This window comes from Cucumis melo, chromosome 9 (assembly GCF_025177605.1).
Source record: "Cucumis melo cultivar AY chromosome 9, USDA_Cmelo_AY_1.0, whole genome shotgun sequence".
Lineage (NCBI taxonomy): Eukaryota > Viridiplantae > Streptophyta > Magnoliopsida > Cucurbitales > Cucurbitaceae > Cucumis > Cucumis melo.
The window spans coordinates 16,069,754-16,096,379 of record NC_066865.1 but is presented as its reverse complement, the minus strand read 5'-3'; the positions used below and the strand labels follow the sequence as shown (position 1 = coordinate 16,096,379).

The following is a 26,626-nucleotide window of genomic DNA, read 5'->3' as shown; positions in this document are numbered from 1 at the left end:
TGCTAGAAATGTTCAACGTGTTATATTTCTTATCTAAGTAAACCACGTACATGTATTTTAACCACATAATCTTTTGAAATCATAATTGTGTTTAGAGTACTTATAAGCAAAAGGAATTATGAATACAAAACAGTTTACACACTGATCTAATTTGAAGGCATTCCAACTGCATATCTAGTTTAATTGCAAGTTCTGAAGTAAACGTCTCTTGAACCTCGCAAAACTCCCTTACAAGTTTCAATACTCTAGCGAACCAACAGACGGTAATCCCGAAACATTTCCAGCTTCATTGCCACCACTGGTAAGTCGCTGACCAACGATAGGGTTGAAGGACTCAATCGCCTGTTCCCCTAGTTTCTGAAAGTCCTCGGGAGAAAGTATCTTGATATACCCGACATTATTGACAAATGCCCTGCAACATATTCAAGGTCAGTGTACTGAACTTATTTCAAACTATAGAAGAAAGACTACATGCACAATTAGCAACAAAACTGCAGAATCACATAACGCATAGAGAAGAGGGATAATTGCTCCCAATGAAGAGGTTAAACCAATAGAGTATACTCGGTATATTAAGTATAGAAATTCTTCACTTTAAAGTTTCTTTCATAGAAAAGTTTTAGAGAGCAATTTAGGAGAGGATACGATGAGCTATGGACAATCGAACAAAAGCAATTCTAAGAACAGTGGTACCATGTTCATTTTAAGCATAAGCCAATACAGAGGATGCAAGGGTCAAAGTGTCAATTACTTACTCCCAAGGGTCATCTCCAAGGAGAAGTACATCATTCTCCCTGTCGACAAATACAAGCTGCCAGCCTGATCTATGAGGGTCTTCCAACTGTCCCTCGATTCCAAACATCTGAGCCAGTTCCTCTCGCAGCTCCTGATAGCTGCTGAACCGGGAGATGTCTAGTGAGCGCCCAACAGACCCGGATTTGTAAACCTGAAACAAAAAGAGTTATAAGCCAGCACACAAACCAATAAAAACAGCATGTACCTCATGCTTTTGCAGGTTTGCACCTTTACAAATGTCCGAGTTGGATTTGATGGATCAACTTGCCCTGAGTTGTGCAACAACTCAGAAGAGTCTTGGACACAACTATAAAGAGAATTCTGAAATCCAGAATCTCCCATTGGTATTGAGGATGAATCAGGACCAATCGATGGAGAAGAGTAAGTGGGCACATTAGAGGGAAGTAGAAGTCCAGATGAATCAATATTTACACCAAAAAGTGTAGGACTTGGAGAATCTGAATTGCAATTTCCCAGCTCCAAAATTGAGTCTCTACCAGAAAAAGGTGGAAAGGACATTGAGTTTGGGTGAGCATCAACCTGCGAATGAGCATTCTTAGAAACAGAAGATTGTTGAGGTAAGTGCTCAGTTAGGATTGACTGCCCACTTCTGTAGATAGTGGGAAGATTTCCTGTCCCCTCAGCACATGATGAAGCAAGAATATTTCTTCTAGAGGTAATGGATTCGGAGTAACTGGTGTTGGAATCCATAAGGTCTGTTCTGGGAAATGTGGGTGATGGCACATTTGAATGCCCTCCCTGATGAAATTGATTGCCTTGAACCTGAATGGTATCATGATAAGTATGCTGCTGTTGGTTTGGCAGATCCTCAGGTTGATTTTGTAGTGTTTGCTGGAGAATGTGCGGAGGTAGATTTTCTGCCATAACTTGGCTTGGTGCCTGCAGAATGTTTTGAGGCATAGATTGCTGAACCAATTGCTGCTGCTGCTGCTGCTGTTGCTGTTGCTGCTGTTGCATTTGCAATAGAGAGTTATGAAAGCCTGCCTGCGGAATATATTGGAAAGGTTGTTGAAGATGCATAATTTGCTGCCTCAGCATATCAACACCTCCAAGGTTTGGCATTCCAGCAGCCAACATGGCTTGATACTGTTGATTATGATCATTTCCAAACATAGAAGAATCAAGTCTCTGCTGCAACCAGGGCAGAGAGCCCACAGATTGCAAATTCAGTGAGTGTAGACCCTGTTCCCCAACTCCTCCCCGGAGCCACATTAAGCCGTTTGATGCATCATCTCTGTTATCTGTAAGAGAAAAAAAACCATTACCAAAAAAGTATTGTCATAAATCAAGATTACTTTGTGAAAACTAATATATATTAAATTAATCAGTGTCGTAAGCATAAGAAATCCCTGCTAAATGATAACACATTGGGTGATTGTATCAAAGCGTTAGTTAATCTAATAAATTAAAAATTAACATCTAACATGGGCAAGATATCTTGTTTACCTCTGTACAAGTACCAACAAAAAAGATGCAATCAACGGCTTTTAAACATCAGTCCATTAATTAATAATGAAAATGCCATTTCTTATCCAAAAAAAAAATTAAGAATACAAAACCAAAATATATAATTTGGAGAAATTTGGTAAGTTATCTTTTTTTCCTTTACTTAAGTTTTCCAGAAAAGAAACAAAAAACCAATAAAAATTAATGAAAAAAATCGTATGACAGAGATGATCACACCATTGAAATTACTTTAATCCACTTAAACTTTCCATCTAAGAAGTGCATTACAAAGCATAGTGAGCAGAAAAAAGGTTTAAGTTTGGACACCTGATGCAGAGGGCTAAAATGAATCGAGTAGATAGAAAACAAATACCATGAACAGAAGAGACTCCAGGATGCCATGGACGTTTCATTCTAAGTGGAAACAGAGACGGATACATAGGAAATGTAGTCAAAGGCTCAATTTCCCACAATGATACCCTTGGCTGCCTCTCCCCAGCTGTTGACTCATCCCACCCGACCTGTAAAAGGCAAAACACAAAAATGAACCTAACAGTCAAAGGTCTGAAAGGAACGGACTTTGTATGGTGCCACCTGATACCTTGAATTAATTTAATTTTTTACTATTGTTATTACTTTCATAAAAGAAACATGCACCTACGAAATTTAGAACTGAGCCTTAAAGGGTTTGTTCTAAATTTGTAAGTCCTTCAGATGCTGACTTTTCCAATCTCCATACAAGTCAGAGCAACATGTAAAACAACTCTGTAGCTAGCTACTGCTAAGGGTTAAGGAAGGAAGAACTTAATAAAAAATCGTGCTTTTACATCAGATGAGATCAAGTATTGGCACCCTTGACTATTCACAAAAACTTCATAGTAGGTGAGCTAACACCTTCTTGCTGAAGCTTCAGAACCAAATGATTCGAGCATCCTAAATTAGGCATTTCATTTCCAATAATATATTTCTATATACTAAAAATACTGTTTAAAATGTAGATACATTTCCGGAAGTGAATTAGAGCATAGAAGCACAGAAGTCAGGTTCTCAGACAATGAACAGTATGGCCATGGTACAAAGTTACCAGTAAAATAAGTTGACAATCTAACGAAAATACCAAGGGATCCACTACACAATCCGTAATTAAAGGTTTGGGAAGGCATCTAATCAAGGCTAAATTTTGCTGAGCAGTTTGATCAGTTTTATTACATCAATTCAACCCTCATGCAAGAAAATTCAATTCATACAGATTTCAATACATATACATATATACGTACGCTAGCAAGCTTGACGACACAGAAAGTTTTGAACAAAAGAAGGTATCGCCAATTGACAATTAGCCCATATTTGAACAATCAAACAATGAGGATTGTAGACTCTAATTTTGATCAACCACAAAGGACACAGGTTACTAAACCAGCAGTACACTAGAGAAAGCCATTAATATTTGAGGCCAAAACCTAAGCATGCTCTACTAGACAAAGTAAAGAGAAATAAGATCATTGTAAATTTTGCAAGTGCTTTGTGGAACTGTCTTGGAAATAAAGCTGCAACACCTTGACAGAACGCCAATGAGAATTCGGCCAGCGAACAGGGTCAAGATCACTTATTCCGGTTATAGTACCCATGTACCTGACAATTCAACTATCAACATATTAGCGTGCAGAAACATGCATATTGCAGTAACACATCCATAATAAAAGGTAGAATTCTTGACCTCTACAGGTATATCAACTATGTTCCAGAAAAGATCATGGATATCATGGAAAGATACAGAAATTGTGGGCATTGACAACTAATCTGAGTTTATCACTATCTTGAGACAAAACATGTGCATTATTACAAGAGTAGATAGTAATGATACTAGTAGATGAACAAAAAATTTCTTAATTCATGAGTTATAAATAATAAAATAAAACTATTTTCTTCTTCCTTCCAAGGTTGTTAATCGTATTCTACGATACATGTGTCAAAATTAAATTTTAGTGCATCGTATAACGCAAGATATCATGTGCTGTAAATTTTAATCTGGTAGATAACAAATAATCGTAAATATAAATATAAAAGCTTATCATATAAACGTAAATACATATATATGTATGTATATATACACATATATACACACTAACTTCAAACTTTAAAAAGCTATTGTTATTTTAAAAAAAAAATTAAAATGAAAATGAAAGGCACAAGTTCATAAAAAAGAAAAGAAAATAATGAATATCTCAAAATCACTATAAATGGAATATGAAAAGTCATACTATTTTAAAAAATGAAGACTCCAAAGGGCATGCCCTATACATGCAGATCATTTTGCTTTTTTCTTCAATTTTAACGACCTTGTTCCTTCTACTTTCTTTCTTTTTATTTTAATAAGAAATTTAAAATTGTTCATTCAAGGCTCATTTGATAGAATTCTCACATTCAATTAACGGTCCTTTCGTTCTCATTTTTTTCATTTCTCGTGTTTCAAGAAACAAACATATTGAAATATCAGCTCGTTTCTTGTTCCTAAATTTAAGAAATGTTTTCTTAAAGTGGGGAGAAATTAAAGGAACTACAAAAAGTAGCTTCTAATTCTCTGTTTTCTCTCGTCCATCATAATTTTTCTCCATACTTGCTTATCTTTTTTGTTTTATTTCCTTTTTTTTAATTTCCTTGTTTTGTTATCTTTTTTTTTTCCCATTAATGAGCCTTTAGTTATTTTTTTATACCTAAAAAAAGAAACAAGAAAGCATTATCAAATACATTCTTCTAAAAAAAATCTAAAACAAATAAGATAGAAAAATAGTTATCTTACACATTTTTGTAATTACTAACTTTGAACTTAATCTCTTTGGTTAAAAAAAGAAACAAATAATGTTGTCACCAACGTCAAGACCTCCCATTTTGCGCATTTACTCTAGGAAGGATAAAAAAGGTAATTTGCATGAAACAGTTACTTAGTGATCAGGGGGATCGTGCATGGATGAATCGTGTGTGTATGTACGATTCGAGCAATATGAGCGTATGGACGGTCTTTGTAAAGATTTGGGTAGCCATTTGAGGGTTTAGAATAGTTCAAGGTATTTTCCTAGTGAAGAGGTCCAACTCTTTTGAATAGCTGGTCATTTGTCTCGTGTTTCTCTTTTGGTTCTGGTTGGCTAAATAACCCAAAGCATATTGAAGAATTATTAATAGAATCAGCACTTGGTAAAGAACCGGAGTATCTCAAGGCATAATACACAGAAGAATTAAAAAAACTCATGGTAACAGGTGAGGGTCAAAATATCATTGACCATCGCAGAAGTTCTTGGAAATAGAAAGCAAGAAAGAACTGAGCAAGAGGCTTGATGGTAACTAAGAAGATGCGTCTTCTCATCCCATGAAAGGAGGTGATCAAAGTTATAAAAGCTAGAGATGTCAGCCTTATCTAGTAAGAATTCAAATTCGTTGTTGTTCAGTGCGGAGGGGCATTCCAGATTCACCAGTTGCCAGATACTAAATTTTGATGGTTAATTTGAGCAAGCAGCCGTTATCGGTACCAATGGGAAAGCAACGGTAAAAGCACACATTTTTGGGACGATTTGAGACCAGGATTTTTGCAAGGTCAATGTTCTGGTTCTGGCGAGAAGGTCATTTATGCTCTAGCTTTTGAACTTGAAAACAAAGCAAACAGTGGCTCAATGTAGGGAGAGATTTGAGACAACACTAACATTTGTTGGACATGTATTAGCGGTAGTGAAATACATGTGCTAGACATGGTTATACAAGGCCAAAATAGGACCAACATTCGTTAGACATATACCAAACACTTGTTACAAATACCAACGTACATGAAAAAAGTAATAAGATTTGGTACTGAAATACATCAAACTAATTTTTAAAGCATATGGATGCATAAACTCATTGACTTTGAATTTCCTGCTTTGTTTAAAAATGATATATTTTAAAAAATGTATGTCTTAATAAACAAGTCTTCGTGTTTGTGTCCTAAGTTTTAAAAGAATAACGTGTCATCGTGTCCGTCTCGTATCCATTATCATGCTTTCCAAGTTGACGCTTTTCGGATGATTTGGAGAACACTTTTCTAAATGAGCTTCTTCTCACCATTCGAGTTGAAGCTATCAACAAGGAACAAATTTGGCTAAAGAGAATTATTACGCAGACCCAATTGATTGAGGATCGAAACCTAGCTTTGAAGTTGGATTTCGAGTAAGAGGAAATAAGGCCCAACATTGCCCAACCCAGCCAAGAGTTCTTGTTGATACCAAATTTTGGTACCAACAGAGAATCTTTAATGGTTAGGAGAAATCGAATGATCGCTCTGCACAATATAGAACCTCGCACCAGTGTAGTGCTTGATTACCAACAATGTGACAATCAAGTCAATAACCATTTAGAGAGAGATGGAGAATAGAGAATTTGAGATGTTTCTTGGCGTACCACAAAAGTCTTGAACCCTTTTGATTATATACAAAAATGGTTTTGTAACGATCATGGGGCTAATTAATCTTTCAAATAATTAATTTGATCGTTACTAACTTAATTCGGTCGTTACAAGTGAAAAGCACATGTAATTGGCATAATAAGCAAACACTTGGTCATAATTTGTTTACCATGGCCAACCCTATGGGTTGGGTTGGCTTCTAGCCTTCCATACTTGAGCATTACTTTTCCCTCGTGGTCAGTCCTATGAATTGGCCTTCATGAAGTCTATGGAATTGGCCTCTGTGCCCTTCTTAACTTCCATGGTTGACCCTACAGCTGGCCTCTATGGATCTTGTTAACTTATGAAAATTGATCTCTCTAGCTCTAATGGTTGGGCCTATGGGCCGACTTCCATATTTAATCAAATAAGTCCCTTTTCTTTCCTAATGGTTGGGCCTATGGGCCGACTTCCATATTTAATCAAATAAGTCCCTTTTCTTTTGGAATGCTCCATTGGGACATCGCTTTTACCAAAAACCTAGCCATATTTTTACCCGGAACAATTCCAGTCCCGTCAATCCCACAAGCTGCAATTGCAATTCCAACTCAACTACCGATCTAGACCATTACTGGTGTAGATCAAAGTTGGTAATCTTTTTATCAAAGAATTCTCTGCCCAGAATGACTGAAAGAGCTGGTATTTATTGATGATTTTAAGTAGTTACAAGTAGTTTCAAGGAGTTTGTTCCGATTAGTTAGGCAGCTGGATAACTAATCAGTTACAGCTGATTAGTTGGGTTTTAAGTCTTTAGCTAGGCTTCTTAACAGACTTATTAATCGCTATCTTATTACATTATTTACATCATTCCACCCCCTTAAGATGGACTCTTCCCAGGGTCCACTAGTGTGCAAGCTTGAAATCGTTTGGTGCATAGTATGACTTTAAATTGGCAACGTTGAACACGGGATGTATGTTCATATCCAGTGGGAGCTCTACTTTAAAAGCATTATCTCCGTACTTTTCTAGGATGTGAACTGGACCGATCTGTCTATCCTTTAGTTTGCTGTAAGTACTGGATGTGAATCAGCTCTTCCTTAGGTGCAGCATTACTAGTTCTCCCTTAGCAAATTTAGCTTGCCTTCTTTTCATATTAGCTATCCTTTTATAGGAATCTGTAGTTTGTATGAGATGATCCTAAACTTCCTTGTGTAGTTGTTCAAGTTTCTCTATCATGCTTTCAGCTTCTTGATTAATGTCCACTGTTGTAGGGAGGGAAGCAAGGTCGAAGGTTAACCTTGGTTGTTTAGTATAGACTATTTCGAAGGGGCATTTGCTTGTGGACCGGTTCCTCATATTACTGAATGCGAACTCTACTTGTGCAAGGGATAAATCCCACTATTTAGGCTTAGATCCACTGAGGTATCGTATCAGATTACCTAGTGTTCTATTTGTCACCTCTGTTTGGCCATCTGTTTGAGGATGGGCCATTATGCTATATTCGAGTGTAGTACCAAATTTTCTCTATAGGGTTCTCCAGAAATGACTTAGAAATTTTACATCCCCATCAGAGACAATCGTTTTAGGTACCCCATGTACCCATACTATCTATTTAAAAAAGAGATTAGCAATGTATAGAGCATCATTTGTCTTTTTGCAAGCAACAAAAGGGGTCATCTTACTGAACCGGTCTACTACAACCATCACAGAGTCATAGTTTCTTTCAGTCTTAGGAAGGCCAAGCACGAAGTCAATGGAAAGATATTCCCAGATGGCTTTTGGAATAGGTAATGGACAGTATAGTCCAGTATAAGTGCTTGATCCCTTGGCTCTTTGACAGATGGAACACCTTCAAACAAAATTATTGGAATCCCTTCCTAGTTATGGCCAGTAGTATCTTCTTGACACCATATCAAATGTTTTATCCCGGCCAAAGTGCCTAGATAGGCCTCTGAATGAGTTTCTTTAAGTAAGGCTTCTTGTAGGGAGGTGTGAAGTATGCATAGTTGCTCCCCTTTAAAGAGAAACCCCTGCACAATATGGTAGTCATCAGCCTTTAAATAGTTATTGCATTTGTACCAAGTATCTGCAAAATCAACGTCTTCTTCATAAAGATCAGGGAGGTGCTTAAAGGCTGTAATTTCTAAAGATAGTAGTGTAAGAAGGGAACTTTTTCTGCCAAGGGCATTGGCCACTTTGTTTTCCTTCCAGCTTGATGTTTGATGGCAAAATCAAATCTTTGTAGGAAGGAAATCCATCGAGCGTGCATTCTGCTGATGTTCTTTTGAGAATGAAGATATTTTAGTGAGAAGTGATCGGTTAGGAGGATAAATTCTCTAGATAGTAGGTAACGTTCCCACTATTTTAATGCTCGTATGTGCTCCATGACTGTCTAGGTAGGCTGAGCTTTTCACTACAATATTCAACTAGGTGGCCTTTCTGGGATAAAACAGCTCCAATTCCCATGCCACATGCGTCGACTGCAACTTCAAAAGGTGAAATGAAGTCTATAAGCTGTAATATAGGGCTAGAAGTCAGTCTCTTCTTGATGTCATTGAAGCTCTCTTGTTGTTGAGTAGTCCACTTAAAGTTCCCCTTCTTTAAGCAATCGGTAAGTGGTGCAACAATAAAAAAAAAATTATAAACTTCCTGTAGAATGAAGCCAATCCAAGAAAGGCTTGGATTTCTTTTATAGAAGTTGAGGTTGGCCAAGTTCGAATGGCTTCAGTTTTCTATGGTTCCATTCTGATCTTCCCCTGTTTAATAATGAACCCAAGAAAAGAAAACGCTTCCTTCAGAAAGACACATTTCTTCTAGTTAATGTATAGTTCTGTTTCAATCAGTACTTGAAACAGTTTTCTGAGATGTATCATATTTTCATCCTTTTCATTGTTGTACACAAGTAGATCGATTTTCATTTTGTAATCATGATAAACTTCCTTCCTTGTATCATATCGTCTGTTATTTCTTCCAACCCGTGCTTGCCACAGTATGTTGGTAGATCGATTTTCATTTTGTAATCATGATAAACTTCCTTCCTTGTATCATATCATCTGTTATTTCTTCCAACCCGTGCTTCATAGTTGTTGTTCCAGATGTTCCCCAGATATCCCCATGGTCATCAAACCTGTTTGCTTCTAAACGCGGCGGCGCTGGTGGTTCTCCTATCCTTTGATTCAAGGCTTCAAGATTATCCATCATTCCATCAAACTTGTCGTGAAGGTCTCCCAAAGAATTTTCAACGGCTAGCAAGCGAACCGTGGAAGTTCTTGGAGAGAGGGCGGCAATCTCTTCCACCTCCTCTTGCTCACGGTTGTCCCCCGCAGCTGGGATTGGTCCTCTCCAGCCAGCCATCCATCCAAGGATCGAGGCTGCTCTGATACCACTTTGGTGTAAATCAAAGTTGGTAATCTTTTTATCAAAGAATTATCGGCCCAGAATGGCTGAGAGAGCTGGTATTTATTGATGATTTTAAGTAGTTGCTAAGGGGTAGTTACAAGGAGTTTGTTACAATTAGTTAGGCAGCTGCATAACTAATCAGTTACAACTGATTAGTTGGGTTTTAACGGTCTTTGGTTAGGCTTCTTAACAGATTTATTAATAGCTATCTTATTACATTATTTACATCAATTACCCTACATGAAAAGGTAAAATACCAAAGAAGAATGAAAACATTGCTTTGCATTTAGTGTTCATGTCAAACACATGCCAAACATGGATAGTTTCAAATACATGTCTGACATGAACATTTGTGTCTTTCTTTTTTCAATTTCAAACATGTCTCGAACACAAAAACAAGTCATAGACTCGATGGTAATTAATCAAGGATTAACCAAGATTAATTTGAATTTACCTAATTATCTCAATCCAATTACATCATATGCTATCCCTCCCAAAAAACTTGTCCTCAAGTTTTAAAACGAAAACAATGGTACATGTAAAAAAGCAGGCCACTCAAACGAAAATATCTCAACATATCTGACACCAATAACAACTAAATCTCATGAATCAAGCCAATAAATGGAGGATTTGTCTTGCAAAACGAAATAAACTTCTTTGCAAAACTATCATGAATTAACCCAAGAATTATGTTTTTCAAGAATCAAATGTTGTCAAAATATATGCAGACTCCTCAAAGGATGGAGGAAAAGTATTTCCAATTTTCTTTAGATTAGGTTGCCCACGGGTATCTTTTTCTTCCACACTTAGAATTCAAGTTCTGCCAATATTTCCTCTGGTATAACCTTAATCTTGCTTTTTCTTGAACGATTCTTGGTAAATCTTAGACATTTCTTGCATACTATTGGTGCCACTGATTTCCCTTGTTGTCTTTCTCAGCGGCCAAGGTTAATTTTTGCACTATTCTTTTGCGATGGAGGTAGCTGTCATTGGTTGTGTGCCTCAACTAATTGATATAACCCATTGGGCACATTCTTTGCAGTGGCTTTGTCTTCTTCGACACCTCCATCTTTGATTTCATCAATTAATTGTTCTGCATGAGCTAGTTCGAACTGACCAATCTACATGGAGTTTCATCAATTTATCTTCTTCCAACACAAGCTCCTCTTTGATCTTTCTACCTTCCTTCTTCAACTAGTTTTCAACTGATTTTTTGTTTTCTTACAGTCCTTCATTTTTTGCGCAATTTCACAACTCATTTGGAGGAGTCCTTGATCCTTCTATTAATCCATCAAGCTTGTTTGGAATATCTTGAATTATTGCTTTTTTGAACTCTTGCCATTGTTTTGAAAGTTGATCATGTTTTGAGTCATCTTTCCTAGGCAAAGGTTGGATCTATTTTACTCCATTCTTCATTTCCTTCAATACTTCAAGATTAATATACAATTTGGGTGTTCTTGAATAACTTGAGCCTCATAGTTGTAGGGCTGATTCTTGGGTCTTCTTGAATATGTTTCAACCATTCTTTGTCGTTCTTCATAACCATGATGATGATTTCTTCCCTTAAGCATATTAGTTCTGAAATAAAATTCCATTCTTGGATAATTCTTCAAATTTCTTCTTGCACCTCTTTGAATTTAAAGGGTTCCCCCTAGTTAGGTATTTGTTGATCGACAACGAGCACAACTCACAAAGCTCCCTCTTGCAATCAACGTCACCAGGAGTTTCCCGGTTTACTACCAGCAGCAGTCAAAGTTGGCCCAGACGAATGCTTTGATACCAAAGTCTTTATTATCAATTAAAAGTTATTTACAAGAGAAGTGTCCTCTATTTATAGAGAATTAACTGTAAGATAGGATCTTAAAAGGCTAACTAAAAAAACTAATAAGAAACTAAAATATAATTAATCAAGGATTACTCAAGATTAACTTGAATTTACCAAATTATCCCAATCCTATTACATCAAGAAAGGTAATTAAATTTAATCCATACAAGGAAATAAACAATCACTTGTCTCTTTATTAACATCAAAGGTCAGAAACCATCTAAAAAGGCAACAATGTATTCATTGCTAATAGAACGAACCAAACGAACTTAAATGAGATAGAGAAATGCACGAATTTCTTCCTTTTTTTATTTTTCCTCATTATTGTAAGAAGCTATTTCATTAAAAGTATGAAATAATCAAAGACAGAGAAAGACCATCATGCCAGGCAAAGGAAGCCAAAATAAATGCCCTCAATTACCAAGAAGCATAGATACCCCAAACTATTTAAAAAAATTGTTAGTTGAGTCCTCCAATGTGTGTGAGTGTGTGTGTGTGTGTGTGTTTGGTATTTTAGAGGCTTTGGGGTTTGTTATTTTTCTGTTGTCTTGAACATCTTTTTCAGTTTCATTTTGATGTTCAAAGTTCGATAATTGAAAGCCTTTTGGTAAGTGTAGAGATCTTTAATTTGGTAATTTGGTGTTGAGAGCAGTTGGAAATCTTCCAAAATCTTTATTCTGTACTGTCTAATGGCTCTCGTCCTTTCATCTCTTATGCTCACAGTTAAGCATATTTTGCCTTCATTTTGATGTTTTCTTCGGATTATTATTTTAAGGGTTCTTTTGAGGGAGGTACTTGTAACTTTATTTGCATGTTTTTGTATTTCTCCATAGTTCTATTTACTCGGTATTTTTTTTGCCTTCATCTGTATTTTTCTTTTAGCATTTCTCTATTCTCGTTGTTTCAATAAAACTTCCTTGTTTCTTTGCTCAAAACAAGTAAAATATGATAAAATAATAATAATAATAATAAAAAGAAAAAAGAAGCCCACTCTACCCAAGAAAAGCCCATTTTTTCCCTCTAACTAAAATATCCAAAGAACCAAAAATCTCAAATTTTAACCAATTTACGTCACAGCACCAACATTCAAGGAATATCTTCCAAGGAAAATGTTGAGAAGCCTAGCGATAGTAGGAAGAGCACGCTAATCATTTTCCTATATCAAACAGATGATAATGTACTATTTAAAGTTACAATACCTTCGAACGCTTGACTCTTCAGTCTCAAAAAGCATCCGAAAACGCATTCCCACTGAAACACGGGTATGAAATACAGCTTTAACATATTTTGTCAAAGGGATGACAAACTCTGATGGGCTAGCCCTGAAATGATTTGTTTACAAAGAAATTGTTTCAGGATGGGCCAAAGTAAATTGTCAACAGCAATAACAGTAGCAAAAGGAAAGAATTATTTTCGAACCTGGGGTTGTAGAACACTGTGAAACAGCTATTTGTTGCAGCAGCATGAGCTGCAGCTGCAAGGAGTCCAATGTGCATGCTATCACTTGATAAAACAGAAGAGGGCATCACAGTTTGTGGTCTTGTGGCACGGCGAATACCCAAAAGAAGCTGATTCTTTTCATTCCTAGATAATTGATTCAGGGTGCTCAAATCTTAAAGTCGGAAACAGAACACCATTGTATAAAACCACATATGAAGAGAAGGGAATAATTACCATATAAAGAGAACCGAATCCCCAGCTACCAATCTTTTGGCACTAACAAACACACTCCAACCAGTTGTAAGAAGATGTCGTTTTGGCTGTCCTGTGACAACAAAAAGATAGGCCATGTCAGCTGCATATACAGTTTACTATTCCCAAATGGTTCTCTGTATTGAAAAACAAAGTTTCAAAATGAGAAATGATAGTCCAAGAAAAATCGCAGGAATACATCACAGCATACAAAAAAGAGAAAAAACAGTCCACAGAGACCCCCAAAGCAACCTTTACAAAATCTGTTGTAAGGGAGAAAATAAAAGGAAAGGGAAAAACAAAGGAATGAAAATAAGAGAGAAAATTGGATGCAGCAACAGTAGACAAGCAAAGTGAGTCACTCAAATCTCTTTGCTATCGGCGTTGTAAGAAATGTTTTTATTCTTTTCAAGCTCAAAAGCTCAAAAGTTTGAATTAGCACTAGACATCTTGGGAAAAACGAACAATGATTTTAACTGAAGATCCACTCATCCACTGCTTGACAGCAAGAATGGATAATTGGAGTTGAAGGAACAATGGTGTCCCTCCTTTCAATGGCCTTCGAGACAATACAACCCATGGCCAGTAATGGCATGAGTCATGTCCCAAGGATGGCTCAGATCTTAAACTCAAGGCTTTTTTTAACTCCACAGCTCCATAGATGTGGGTTTAGAGAACCCAGTTCACCAAGTGAGATAAATCTCTTCTCTGTTCTCTTCTACCTCTTTCCATAAACAACTCTTGTCAACCTACCCCTCCTCGAGACACTAGCAGTTAGGAACCTAGGACCAGACTGATAAATAGTAAAAGGTATATTTCAAAATTTGATAATCAGGTGTGAGTGGATGTATTGATTAAAAAACTTACTTTTCTTTAACGAAAGAGTACAAGGAGGGAAAATAAGACATCCTCCCAACCTACAAAAACCAAACGAGGTCATATATATTATATTATCTAAAAATGGAAATATTAGTATAAGAAGGTTGGTGAGAAACAATGACTTGCATCCTCGGTGTCAGTCAGCCACTTTGTGACTCTACCCTTCATTATGGAACAAAGGACTTGTTCTCTTCCATCACCAAAAAGTACTACAATAAATGATTTGATCCATCTAAAGCCTAAATTAAAATAATATTTTGCGAGACATTTGTCGTGCAATTGAGGCGGGGAGGCAAGGGGTTCCATGGTGCATCAGTAATTCATAAATATTAATTACTTAATTTAATGATAAATAATTGAATTTAGATTTAATTACTTTTTTATGAAAAGCATACCATCTGAATGAAACACAAGCAGGTAATACCAAAAATTGAACCAGCCCTCTTAAAGGCAAAAGCCTCTTTAATAGTACCCTAGCCAGTAATGCTATTGCTCACTCACTCTCTCACTCTCTTCTCTCACCCATCCACCCTCCATCTCTCAACCGCAAATACAGATGGAGATGTTCATTTTTCTAGCAGCAACCTGCTCCAAAATCCTAATCCTTGATTAATCAGGGAATGGGGAATTGGAGCAAAGGGGATAAGAAAGATGATACCCCACCCCAGCAACATCATTTAACTGAAATACTATTTCTTTTTCTTTCTCTTTGAATGGGCATTCGTTGCGGAGATTATACTTTTGATTAGAAATTTCCTCAAAAAGTCATTAAAGTAAATTTTTTGCCCAGAAAGAATTAGCAAAGTGAGGTGACAAGGAGCACATGGCTTCCACTTTTCTGACTAAGAATGCACCAATTTAGAAAGGGACCTTTTTAAGCAAGTTCTTGATCGTGTTGATACTGTTAGAGTATTGAAATTATTAATTCATTGTAATTTTTTATTTCAGTGATTTTACACGGGTATCAAAGCAGGAGATTTGTATTCAAACTCTTGCAATATAATTGTCTCACCTTAATCCTCTTTTTATGAACAATCAAGCTTCTATTGAGAGAAAATGAAAGAAATACAAAAGCAACAGAAAAACAAAGACAACCTCCAAGAAGGGTCTCCAATAAGGCAAGATAAAATTCACAGAATAGTTATTTAATGTGTGTGTGTGTACTGTGAGAGAGAGAGATAAGAAACAGAGACTTATATTAGAAAGAAGAAAGAGAACACAGAGAGCAGCCCCTAAGGGGAAGGGGTTGAAAAGACCCCCCTCCCCCCTTCATGTAGGAGTCTTTCATGTCAAGCGACCATCTCCAATGGTCTTTGGGGAGGGAGAAGAATGGTGGATAGATTTAACCCAAAAGCTTAAGCTTATGATTAGGTGAAGGCCCAGATCCCAAGAGGCTGCTTCCCCTTTACATATATTTACAACGAAGATGTCTTTACATAAGGCTAGACCATGAGACTTGGGAAGTGTTTATGAGCGGCACTGAACCAATCAAGAGATCATTTCAGAAGAAAGTGGACTTCCCGTTACCAATTACACTCAATATACTATCATAGATGTTAAGTTTCCACAAGGACGAGAAGAAAGAACATGACAAGAAGGAACTTACAAAATAATAAATAATAACAACAATTACACTCAATACTATCATACATGAGGAAGGGATTGAAGCGGAAAGCAAAAAAAGAAGAAACATACAAAATAATAAATAATAACAACAATTAAAAAAAAAAAAAAAAGAGGAAAAAAATGATAAACTACTCGAGGAAGTCTAAGTATTGGTCTCTATATCCATAAAAGTAACCATGGACTCGGTGGCAAATCAATCAAGGAGACAAGTCCATATACATTTAATATTTTAGATCGATTCAATGGGTGTGTGGTTAAAGGCATGATGCAATATTAAAATTAAGTATTATCGAGTAACTTGAACTAAAATTTAGTCCCTAAACTTTTGAGTTTGGGTCTATTTGATCCTTACACTTAAAAATGAATTTTAGAATGTCTAATAGAATTGTAAACTTTAATTTCATGTCCAATTAACCATTGAATCTTCAATTACCTGTTAACGAGTACAAGCCACTAGGATCAATTGACATTTTATATTTTTAAAATTTGAAAGTTCAGAATCTCCTTTTAAATAAACTTTATTTTCTTTAGAAGAAACATTTCATTGAATAAATGAAATATTTGGGAGACCCCAAAGCACCTAATGGTGATTGCAGTAAATATTTCCAATTTGAAACTAAATAAGAAAGACTGAAGTGTTTAAAAAGGTGTCTACTATTACACAAATGCATAGCTATTGAGAGAACCAAATCCATAAAATTCATAAAATCAGAAGAGAATCTAAACCGACGCTAACTTAATTTTAATTTTATATCTAATTGAATAATTAATTAAAAGAAATAGTATAAGCCAGGGGTCTATTAGATGATTTTAAAATTCAATAACCTATCTAACACACCATTAAACATTTAGAAACCTATTAAAAACTTACTAAAGTTTAGCGATAAAACAGACACAAACCTGGAGTTAATTTTTTGGTACTAAATTTGTGAACTGATCTACCGATTACTGCACTATAATAGAAAGACAAAAAATTGATTTTTGTTCAGAAAGTAAAAAACGTGACTTTATATACACATTTGTGTTGATATTTTAAAAAGAAATATTGAAATGTGAAGCTTGAAATAGTTGGTAAAGTTTTTTTAACGTGAATTAAATATCTTAATGTGAAATAAATTTTCGAATAATTCCCAAGAGATTCAAAATTATTTTAGAGCACTTGATATTAAAATGAACAAAAAAACTATATTAAAAACTGATTACATATTCATTATAGGTTGAGATCGCACTTCGCTTCTTGTAGTTTGGGACTTATTTGATTTTAGTTTGTGTACTGTCAAACATCCAAATATTATTATTGTACCCTTAAAGATCTTAAAATCAGTCCCTACTGTTACATGTTAAATTCTATAAAAAGCAACTCCAAATTAATAATGATAAGTAATTTGAAAGAACAGAATTCAAACAAAATCAAAAAAATGGACTACACAAGGCTCAAACTTGGGACCTAGCAGGGCCAGGACAAGAACAAAGGCTGAAACCAAAACGATCCGGTGTAAATAATTGGTAAATAGAAGCTAAATTATATAAATAATACAGGAACTTGAGCACAATTCTCTTTGGCATAGCAAAATTCATAAGGTGGTCATTGCAATCATCATCTTGCTGCGAGCGAGTGGGCTTAAAGGCACCTACCAGAATTTGTGGAAGGATATTCTTAAATCATCAATCAACCTAAAAGCTTCAGCTAAGGGATAAAGACAAATTTATTATAATATCAAATGCTACCCCTCATTGGGCTTGAAATATGAAGCAAAAGCCCTAACAACAAGCGGAATAACTAAATCATATATATAATATAGGAAGGCCCAAAAAAAAGTGGAAATCAATATTAAATGAGTAGGAAACAACAATGCAGGGGCTTGAACAGAATATCTTCCTAGACCACCTGCTCTGATACCATCTTAAATCACCAATCGATCCAAAAGTTTAGGCTAGTGGACGGAGAAAATTATAATACAATATCTAACAGATATCCCTAAAGAGCTTCCTTTTTTCACTCCTTTTTCTTGTTGTGTGGGTGGTGAGGGGAAACAATCTTTACTTTTAGAAGATCGGTAGGTGGGGGATACACCCCTCTACTCCTTATTTCCACATTTGTATCACCTTTCCTATCCTAAGAACTGAAGAGGGGTTCCTTTCGACTTCGGAGAAGGGATTGGAAAAAGGGTTTCCTTTTCATGTAATTCTTTTTTGCATTGTTCGATTGATCCTTCTTCTATTCGTAGGTCCATCTTTTCTATTCTTTAAATAGTTAAGATTCCAAGGAAAGTGAAAGTTTTTTACTTGGAAAAGGTTACATGATCGTGTGAAAATGATGGATTGATTTGTGAGGAAGATTTCCTCGCTAGTAGGGTCATTTTGTTGTATTTATTTCATAAAGCAAATAAATATTTACACCATATTCTCTAGAGTTGCTACCCTACAAGATCCGGGTGAGATTTTTCCTTTAAGATGTATGGGTTCTTGCTTGCTTGGCACAGAGCCACCAATAGTATTTGATCGAGGAGTTTCTCTTTCTGCTCTTTTGTAAGAAGGGTCGTTTTCTATAGTCTGCCAAGGTGCATATGTTTTGGGTTCTCTAGGGGCAGCGAAATAATGATTTTTAAACAGCCAGAGAGGAATCCTAGTGACAATGAATCCCTTGTCTGATACTATGTTTCCCTCCCGGCTTTGATTTAGAAAACTTTGTGTAACTAACATATTGGTTCTATCCTATATAGTTAGAGCTCCTCTACTTAGGAGGGCTCACTTCTTTCCGAGACTTGGATTTTTTGTGTGTATTCTTTCATTTCTCATCAATGAGAACTATTATTTCTATCCTTAAAGAAAAAAAGTTAACTTGTCACTCGTGACTCGCTTGCTATCTCATTTTTCCCTTTTTCTCTAATTTATCTTCCATTTCCCTAATTTCTTAAATCCCCAAGTCTCATCTGCGAAATCTCAATTCTTTTCCAATTTGAATCCTTCTAATGTAATGGATACCTCTCTAGTCACTAGAATGCATTTAGTGGTCACCAACATTGGCATCGACTTCGATAAAATCCTCATTAGACTCAATTTTGTTTCCAATTGTTGTATTTGTATCTCCTTCATTGATTCAATCACTAAACATATCCCTCTTGGCTCTTTCACTGATTCAATCACTAGCCATATCCTACCATTTACGGCCACCCTCCTCGACCATATCCCACCATTATCTGCCACCCTCCTCGACCATATCCCACCATTTTCTGCCACCCTCCTCAATTATCGAGTGCACTTTTCCCCGTTGCAACCATTGCTCCATTGCTTGTAAACTTCCAATCAGCCTCTTAACATTTAGCCATAAAAAGCAGCGCATGAAGCGAAGATTTTTGACAAACCACATGATGGAGATGATAACTATTAAAAGCGGTAAAGAAAAAACACATCGAGTTACATGGAAACCCGAGTACCAAAAGAAAAACTACGATCTGACTTTTTTATGAATTTCTCATATTAACAAAAGATACAAGGAGGAAATAAATAAACAACATGCTTATGATAAAAAAGGAAAGGTAACTAGATTAAATCCTTCCTTCGGCCAAGCCCACTAAACCTAACACTCTCCCTCAAATTAGGACGTAGATATCAATGAGACCCAACTTGCTAACACGAGTCAAAGAACTGTCTGAGAAATCCCTTGGTGAGAACATCAACAACTAGGGTTGTTGTTGATGCAAATAGAGTGGAGGGTGGACAGGGACTAGTCTGGTTTACCGTAGGTTTGGATGGTTGAGAGATTCCAACAGACTCACCCATGTAAGCACGCCCTGAATTTTGTTTATCATTTGAGGAACATTTCTTACCTCCTGAACGACCATGAAGTTTCCAACACTGATCCTTAGTGTGTCGTTATTTCTTGCAATGCTCACAAGTAGGGATTGGTTCTTATTATTCTCCTCATTATCATGGGTAGAGGATCTAGCACTAAAGACAATATAGTCGGTAGCAGGAGTAGTCGGAACACTCATGACACTTGTACGGTCTTCTTCAAGACGAACTTCATTACATACTTCCATTAAGGAGTAAAGCAGCCTCTAGCCCAGTATACGACCACAAACAATGTCAAAGGAGTCCAATTTATGACCACAAACAATGTCAAACTTAGGGTTGAGACAAGCGAGGAAGTCATAAATCCGATCAGCTTCTTCAAGAGTAGCATATTGTATCCCATCATTTGGAGTATCCCAAACCTATCTCTCTACACAAGTCCATCTCTTGCTAGAGTAGGAAAAGTTTATTGAAGTAGGAGATAACATCAAGAGTTCCTTGCTTGCAATCATGGACTTGTTTCCTCAATGTATACAAACAAGAGGCATCCTGACGCTTCAAATGGAGGTTCAGCATAGTGCCCGTAGATCCTTCTCAGTTACCGCATAAAACAGAGGCTTGCCAATTTGTGGTTCCATACTATTTATCGACATAGACCAAATACGAGAGTCCTCTCCTCTCCAGCAACGTTCCTAGGCATCACCAGGTGGGGAGCGAAGACTCCCTGTCAGAAAACAGAATTGGTGACTTCCATCAAGAAACATTTGACCGTTTGAAACCAAGAAAAACAGTTTTGGCCATCCAGCTTCTCTCCTGGAAAGACACCTGTAGATGACGCCAGAGAACTAGTTATATAATTTAAGGGCAAAGTAGGGAACAAAGTTACCCAGTTCTTAGAACACATCGACAAGTCGATTGGTTTGGATTGTGTCGAAGATTCACCAACTTCAAACCCTCATTTATTATGGAGTTGATCAATCCTAATACCATGGAAGTGTGGTAGCTATAAAGGATCAGAATGCAACGAAGTGTGAAACGAGGGCAATGAGGGTGCGAGGATGTACGGCTGAATAAGAGGGTGTTGCGATTAGACAGAGGGCCACAGTTGGGAGTAGGCCAGTTGAGCAGTGGCACATGGGTACTCGCTTGGCAGCGGTAGCGCATAGGCGGGCAAATGTGGCATGTGCGGCTCTTTTCTCTACTAGGTGGCACTACTAACTTCGAGGGTGGGCTCGTTATGATCATCAGCGACTTTTGAAGCTGGTGGAGCAACTTTTTCACTGTGGGGTTGATCCTGACAGAGACGGTGGCTGTCTCGTCTGTCTCTATTTGGGTTGCATCAACAATCGTGTCCAGGGCTTCGTCTTTACCCCACTCTAATATCATATTAAAAGCGGTAAAGAAAATAGACACCGAGTTTCTTATTAATTTCTCAAATTAACAAAAGATACAAGAGGGAAATAAATAGACAACATGCTTAGGATAAAAAAAGAAAGGAAATTAGGTTAACTCCTTTGTCGGGCCTCCACTAATTCTAATAGTAACAATAATAGAGGTTGGGATTTCGATAGATCTAAAAGGAATGATTGGGTTGAATCATCGTCCTATTCTTCTAATTTCACATATAAATGCATTTGCAAGGTAGTTTATTGAATTGCACTCTCAAATTTCATTCATTCTGCATTCAAGAAGCGAATGGCAAAATTGCTCATGAAATTAATCTCTGTTTTTCAATTGCTAAAATTCTTATCGGCCTCTAGAATAGAAATATGGCAATTGAAACTTTTTCTATTTCATAATAATTCACACAATTTAATCTTAGTAAATTGGCTTGATATTACATATTGAAATTTGTGCCTTCGCAGTTTGATAATCTTATTCCTTAGTTCCCTTTCAGCATTTCCTTGGGCTCTCTATGTACCGTGTTTATCAATCTTATAATGGATAGTGTGGTTCTCTTTCAAAAAAAATAAAAATAAAAAGAAGCTAACTCCTAAATCTCATGATCAAGGTGAGCCTCATTAAATTGGGAGTGCTAGAGAAATGTTCTAACCAGTGAACAAAAGTGAGGTGGGTGAATACCATTAAAGGGCCGTTTGGAGCAAAGATTGTTTTAGGATTATAATAACCACCTATTGCTACAGTAAGTATAATTTAGGAGCCTCCAATTAGCTACAGTAAACACTATTTCCAAACTCCCGATTTGCTACAGTATTTACTATTTGCTATAGTTTTTACTATTTGACATTCATCATTTTTTTATTCTTTGCTAAGTGTTTTCAAACTAAAATAGGTTACACGCTAAACAAATACTATTATAATCTAAACTAGAATAATCTACACTCCAAACACAAACTATTCTAATGAAACTACAATAACCTAAGACTATAATAACTCACTCCTTGCCCCAAACACCCCTAAGTATATAGAAGTGGCTAAATAAGAAATACGCGAGAACCATAAAGAGAGACTACTCCCCACTAGTTCCAAAAGGTACCTTTGGAACATATACTAGAACCTTAACCATTGGAATGTAACTCATGCTTACTAGCGATAAACTTACACCATAGTGCCTAAAGGTTCTAACGGGGACTACCACAATAACTTCAAGAGGAGGGTACACTTTTCCTTCAAAATTTCCTATCCCTAGTCCAGAGTTTGATATAACATTCCAATTTACTAAATGAGTCCTATCCCTACAGCATACTTCAACATCATGGAATGTATAAGTTGAACATGCACAAAAAAACATGGTTGCGATCAATGGTCTATTTACATATTCACAAGAAAATATAAACATGGCCCACAATGGGCCGATTCAAGGACACAAAAAAGTATTGTTCCATTAAGATAGTAGTCGATCTTGCAAAGTAGGCACAAACAACACCACTTCGTAGACAATGATGGATTGTTAAGGAGCAATCGATCTTCTAGATGTCTATGAAAAATAGGTTTACAAGGATGACTTGACCATCCTCGAACAATTCCTAAATGTCAATTAGTGTAAAAGACGACTATTAATCACTATAAACTAAAATGTTCAAATCTTTATTTAAAAGCACTTTCACCACTTGAGTTTTTTTTTTTTTTCTTGTAGTATATTATTGTTGAGTTGGACATAAGAGTTGGTCGTTGGAAATAAACAAAAGAGTATACAATTGGAATAGGTCCTCCAAGGTGATCATCAAGGTTGGTTCTTGGAGGTGAACGTTGTTGGACTTGATCATCAGAAGTGATCTTCACTAGAGTTGGTCGTCCGAGGTGAACATCGATGTTAGTCGTCAGTGATGGGTGTCACCAGAGTTAATCATCAAAGGCAGTTTTCATCAAAGTTGTCACTGGAAGTGGTTATCCAAGCATGGAGTTGGCCATGTGAGGTGGTCATCAATGTTGGTTGCTCGAGTGTGGCAGTGGTAGTCACCAATTGGAAGGGGTGTGGGTTGAGTTGATAAAACTCAAACTCCACTGTCATTTAAAGTTGGTGAACCAAACATTGAGTTAGTCATTTTTACCAACTCATGCTAATGAGCCAAACACCTACTAAAATACCCCAAAGCGAGACCATCATGTCTAATCAATCCACCCAATGAATCTAGAGGTTCATAACTCTCTAACAAGAAATCTATCAACTTTGATTGACCAAATGTCTTGTAACAAAACCCTTACATTCCAAGAAAGATTCTTAATGAACCAACTGAAGTGCTCTAATTTTCCTTTTCATTAACCATTTGATTTTTTACTTCCCAATAATTAATGAGGTAGTTCAATTCTCTATCATCTGCATTTTTCCTAGTACTTAGCTTAATTTCGTCAATTCATAACCAATTAATCTTTAACCTTCGCTCTGATTTCAAGATAAAATGTCAATGTTCATACTCTACAATGAACCAAACTCGAAGTGAGTTATCTTTACAACAAAACAAAGTGTCTTACACTTGATGAACTTGATATCACTATTGCTTTGTAGCAAAGGCAAAAAGATGATTAAATTAACAATTTCCTTGACAAATTCATTTCAAATTGTCAACTAAATCCAAGTGCTTAAACAACACTACAAATTAATAGGTTGAACTAGCAATCAGTGAAAAGATTGGTTGGAGGTAACTAGAGACCAACGTGGAAAGGTTAGTTAGAGGTAACTAAAAACCATTAACAAAGAAAACCATCGCACTTATTTTCACAAATGGACAGAAAATCAAGGAACTTACCTCGAAAAATATGCCTAAACTTCCATTCGATGTCATGAAGGTCCTTCGCAATCAGCTCTTGTGCCGGTGGCTGTTGTGAGAAATCCTGCAGGATCATACCAGAGAAAGATGGCAAAAGTCATCCATCAGATCCAACAAAATGATATAAAAGAATATGTGTATGTACCAGTGGAGGAAAAACTTTCTCAGCAGCACGACGAGGTACAGAAAATCCTCCATGGGTGCTTGTATCACTTGCTGTCAACGTCTTGCAAAAGTAATTTGTTGGCTGTCTACTTGGAATCCCCAATTCCATGGGTAGAAACGTATCCTTTTGTTCTTGCTGTATGTATAAAATAAATTGAGCTAAGTAGTAAAAGATGTGTCAAGAAGAACTGAAAGAGAAACAGATTTGTATAAATATTTTACTGCAGTCAGTGGCTGTAATGTCATCTGCGCATATACTTCATCCGTCTCCACATCTGCCTGAAATGTTATACAAATCCAGCTTAAAAGTTCTCATTGCTTTATTAATTTAATTTCCTCATTCATTGTTAACTAGAGATTAATGAAAGATTCACATTAAAAACATTAATCATGCAATGAAGGCTAAACACACTCAAACTACATGAAAAATTAGAGAACTCACATGCATTGTAACGTTGTGAAGTTGACATATCAACTGGGGAGGTAGGTTCGGGTAATTTGGTATGTGCCCATCAACTTCTTTGTTCGTCGTGGCAGCAACCTACGGATAAACAAATTGACAGAGAAGTCCTTTCAACTTTACAGGCTTGTGCAATACAACAATTAACTTAATTAAGACACTTCTCAACATTTCTCCATTCAAAGAAAAAAGATATCCGCAAAAATGGAAAAATATATTGTCAAACTAAAAAAAAAAAATGAAACCTGTTCGCTGTGACCCTGAGGGAAGTAGACAACCCGAGTCCCAGCAGTTGGAAGGGACACAAGGGGCCCCGCGCATGCATGCCATAGCTCTGAATTCAAGCATTTCTTTTCCCCTCCTATAATCATCACCATCATTACAACGCCATAATTAAAGTTCAGCACAGAAGATCAACATTTATGGCGGGAGACGAGGGAACCATAGCATTAAATAAAGAGAGAAGAAAAGAAAAGAAAAGAGAAAAAAAGGCACATAATAATAATAACAACAATAACAATGCAAACCAGGATTTCCATCTTCCTAAATTGAAACAGTAAACCAAAAGAAAAGAAAAAGGCTAGTAAATCATACCTTCGTGATCCTGCTGACCAAACCCTGATGTTGAAAGCTTCATATCAAGCTTCCCCCTATGCTAAAAACAGACTCAAAACACACACACACACCACAAAAGAATTCAAAATAAAAAGAATAGTAAAACCCTAATCGACAGGATAAGAACCCTGCCTGAAACTCATAACTCTCAACCGATAACATTAAGAAGATTCCTCCGCTGCCTAAACCCAACGCAATCACTCACAACCCCACCGCACTCTCCCATCTCCCCCACCCCAAAATCAAACCAACCCAATATCCATCCTCCCATATACAGAGTACTTTTAGGGTTTAAGCCCAAAATCCCTCAAAATCAAAACCCCCCCTCCGACCCCTCAATCAAACTTCCCACAGAAGCACTCAAACCAAACAAATTCAAACCTCAAACCACACATCAAAAAGCAATCCGTACTAGATCCTCCCCAAGAGAGAAACAAAACCCACAAAAGCGAACAACAATCAAGTGGGGAAACTAAGAAAGATGAACCCCAAAAAAAACCCCACTGACAAACAATTTTAGAGTAAGCTGGTACCACAATCGGACTGACTGAGAATGTCAGTCAGTACAAATACATAAAAAGAAAAAAAAATAAAAAAAAAATAAAAAAGAGTAGAAGAGAAGAAGTGATTTCAAAGAGTGGTTTTCTCTTCCAAAAACTGAAAGATGAGAGAGAAAGTAAAGAAAGAGACAGATGAGAGAGAAAGCACGGTCAAGGCAGTGTCTGTGAGAGAGGAAAAAAAAATGGTAAGTTAAGAGTGTTTTTATTTTAAGAGTGAGAAAAAAGAGAAAATCTTAAACGAAAAAAGAGAAATGGAGTCCAGGAGATACTAATTTAGGACGACGCAATCACAACCCTTCATCTCTCCGTACTTTTTCATCTTAACCGTCCATTCCCCTGATTTGACAGCAGGCATGTGCCACCATCCTCCAGTGGTCCTTGTCAGAAGTACGGATTATGTTAAATAATCACATTTTTTTTCTCCCATTTTTCTCATTTTTAACTTTCAACATTTCTTTTCTTTTTTTCTCTCTCTTTTTTCTATTACACAATATCTTTTTTTATCAATTATTGCTTCTTAAAATATCTTTGGTTTGGATTAAGTTCTAGGCGTTTCAAATTTAAAAGATAGGGGAAAAAATAATTTAAGTTTTAGTTTTCACATTTTTATTCTTATTTAAATTAGTTTACAGTTCTATTTTTCTTAGAATCTAACCGACTTGGAATCGAGTTGATTATGTCGCTGTCAGTCAGAGTTTAAATGAAGAAGAG

The 26,626-nt window shown here is 36.5% G+C and overlaps 1 protein-coding gene across 1 annotated transcript; it reads right to left on the bottom strand.

Moving 5' to 3' along the window:
* Positions 1–26,127, bottom strand: LOC103501352 (auxin response factor 8). Its single transcript, XM_008464905.2, has 14 exons — positions 25,335–26,127; positions 24,986–25,101; positions 24,723–24,821; positions 24,503–24,559; positions 24,261–24,416; positions 24,095–24,179; positions 13,569–13,659; positions 13,314–13,478; positions 13,094–13,216; positions 3,819–3,894; positions 2,636–2,783; positions 1,024–2,057; positions 756–946; positions 1–412 (listed from the first exon to the last, which is right to left on the bottom strand). The coding sequence occupies exons 1-14, from the start codon at positions 25,375–25,377 to the stop codon at positions 238–240; spliced, it is 2,559 nt and encodes an 852-aa protein (XP_008463127.1). The 5' UTR covers positions 25,378–26,127; the 3' UTR covers positions 1–237.
* Positions 26,128–26,626: the final 499 nt, after the last annotated feature.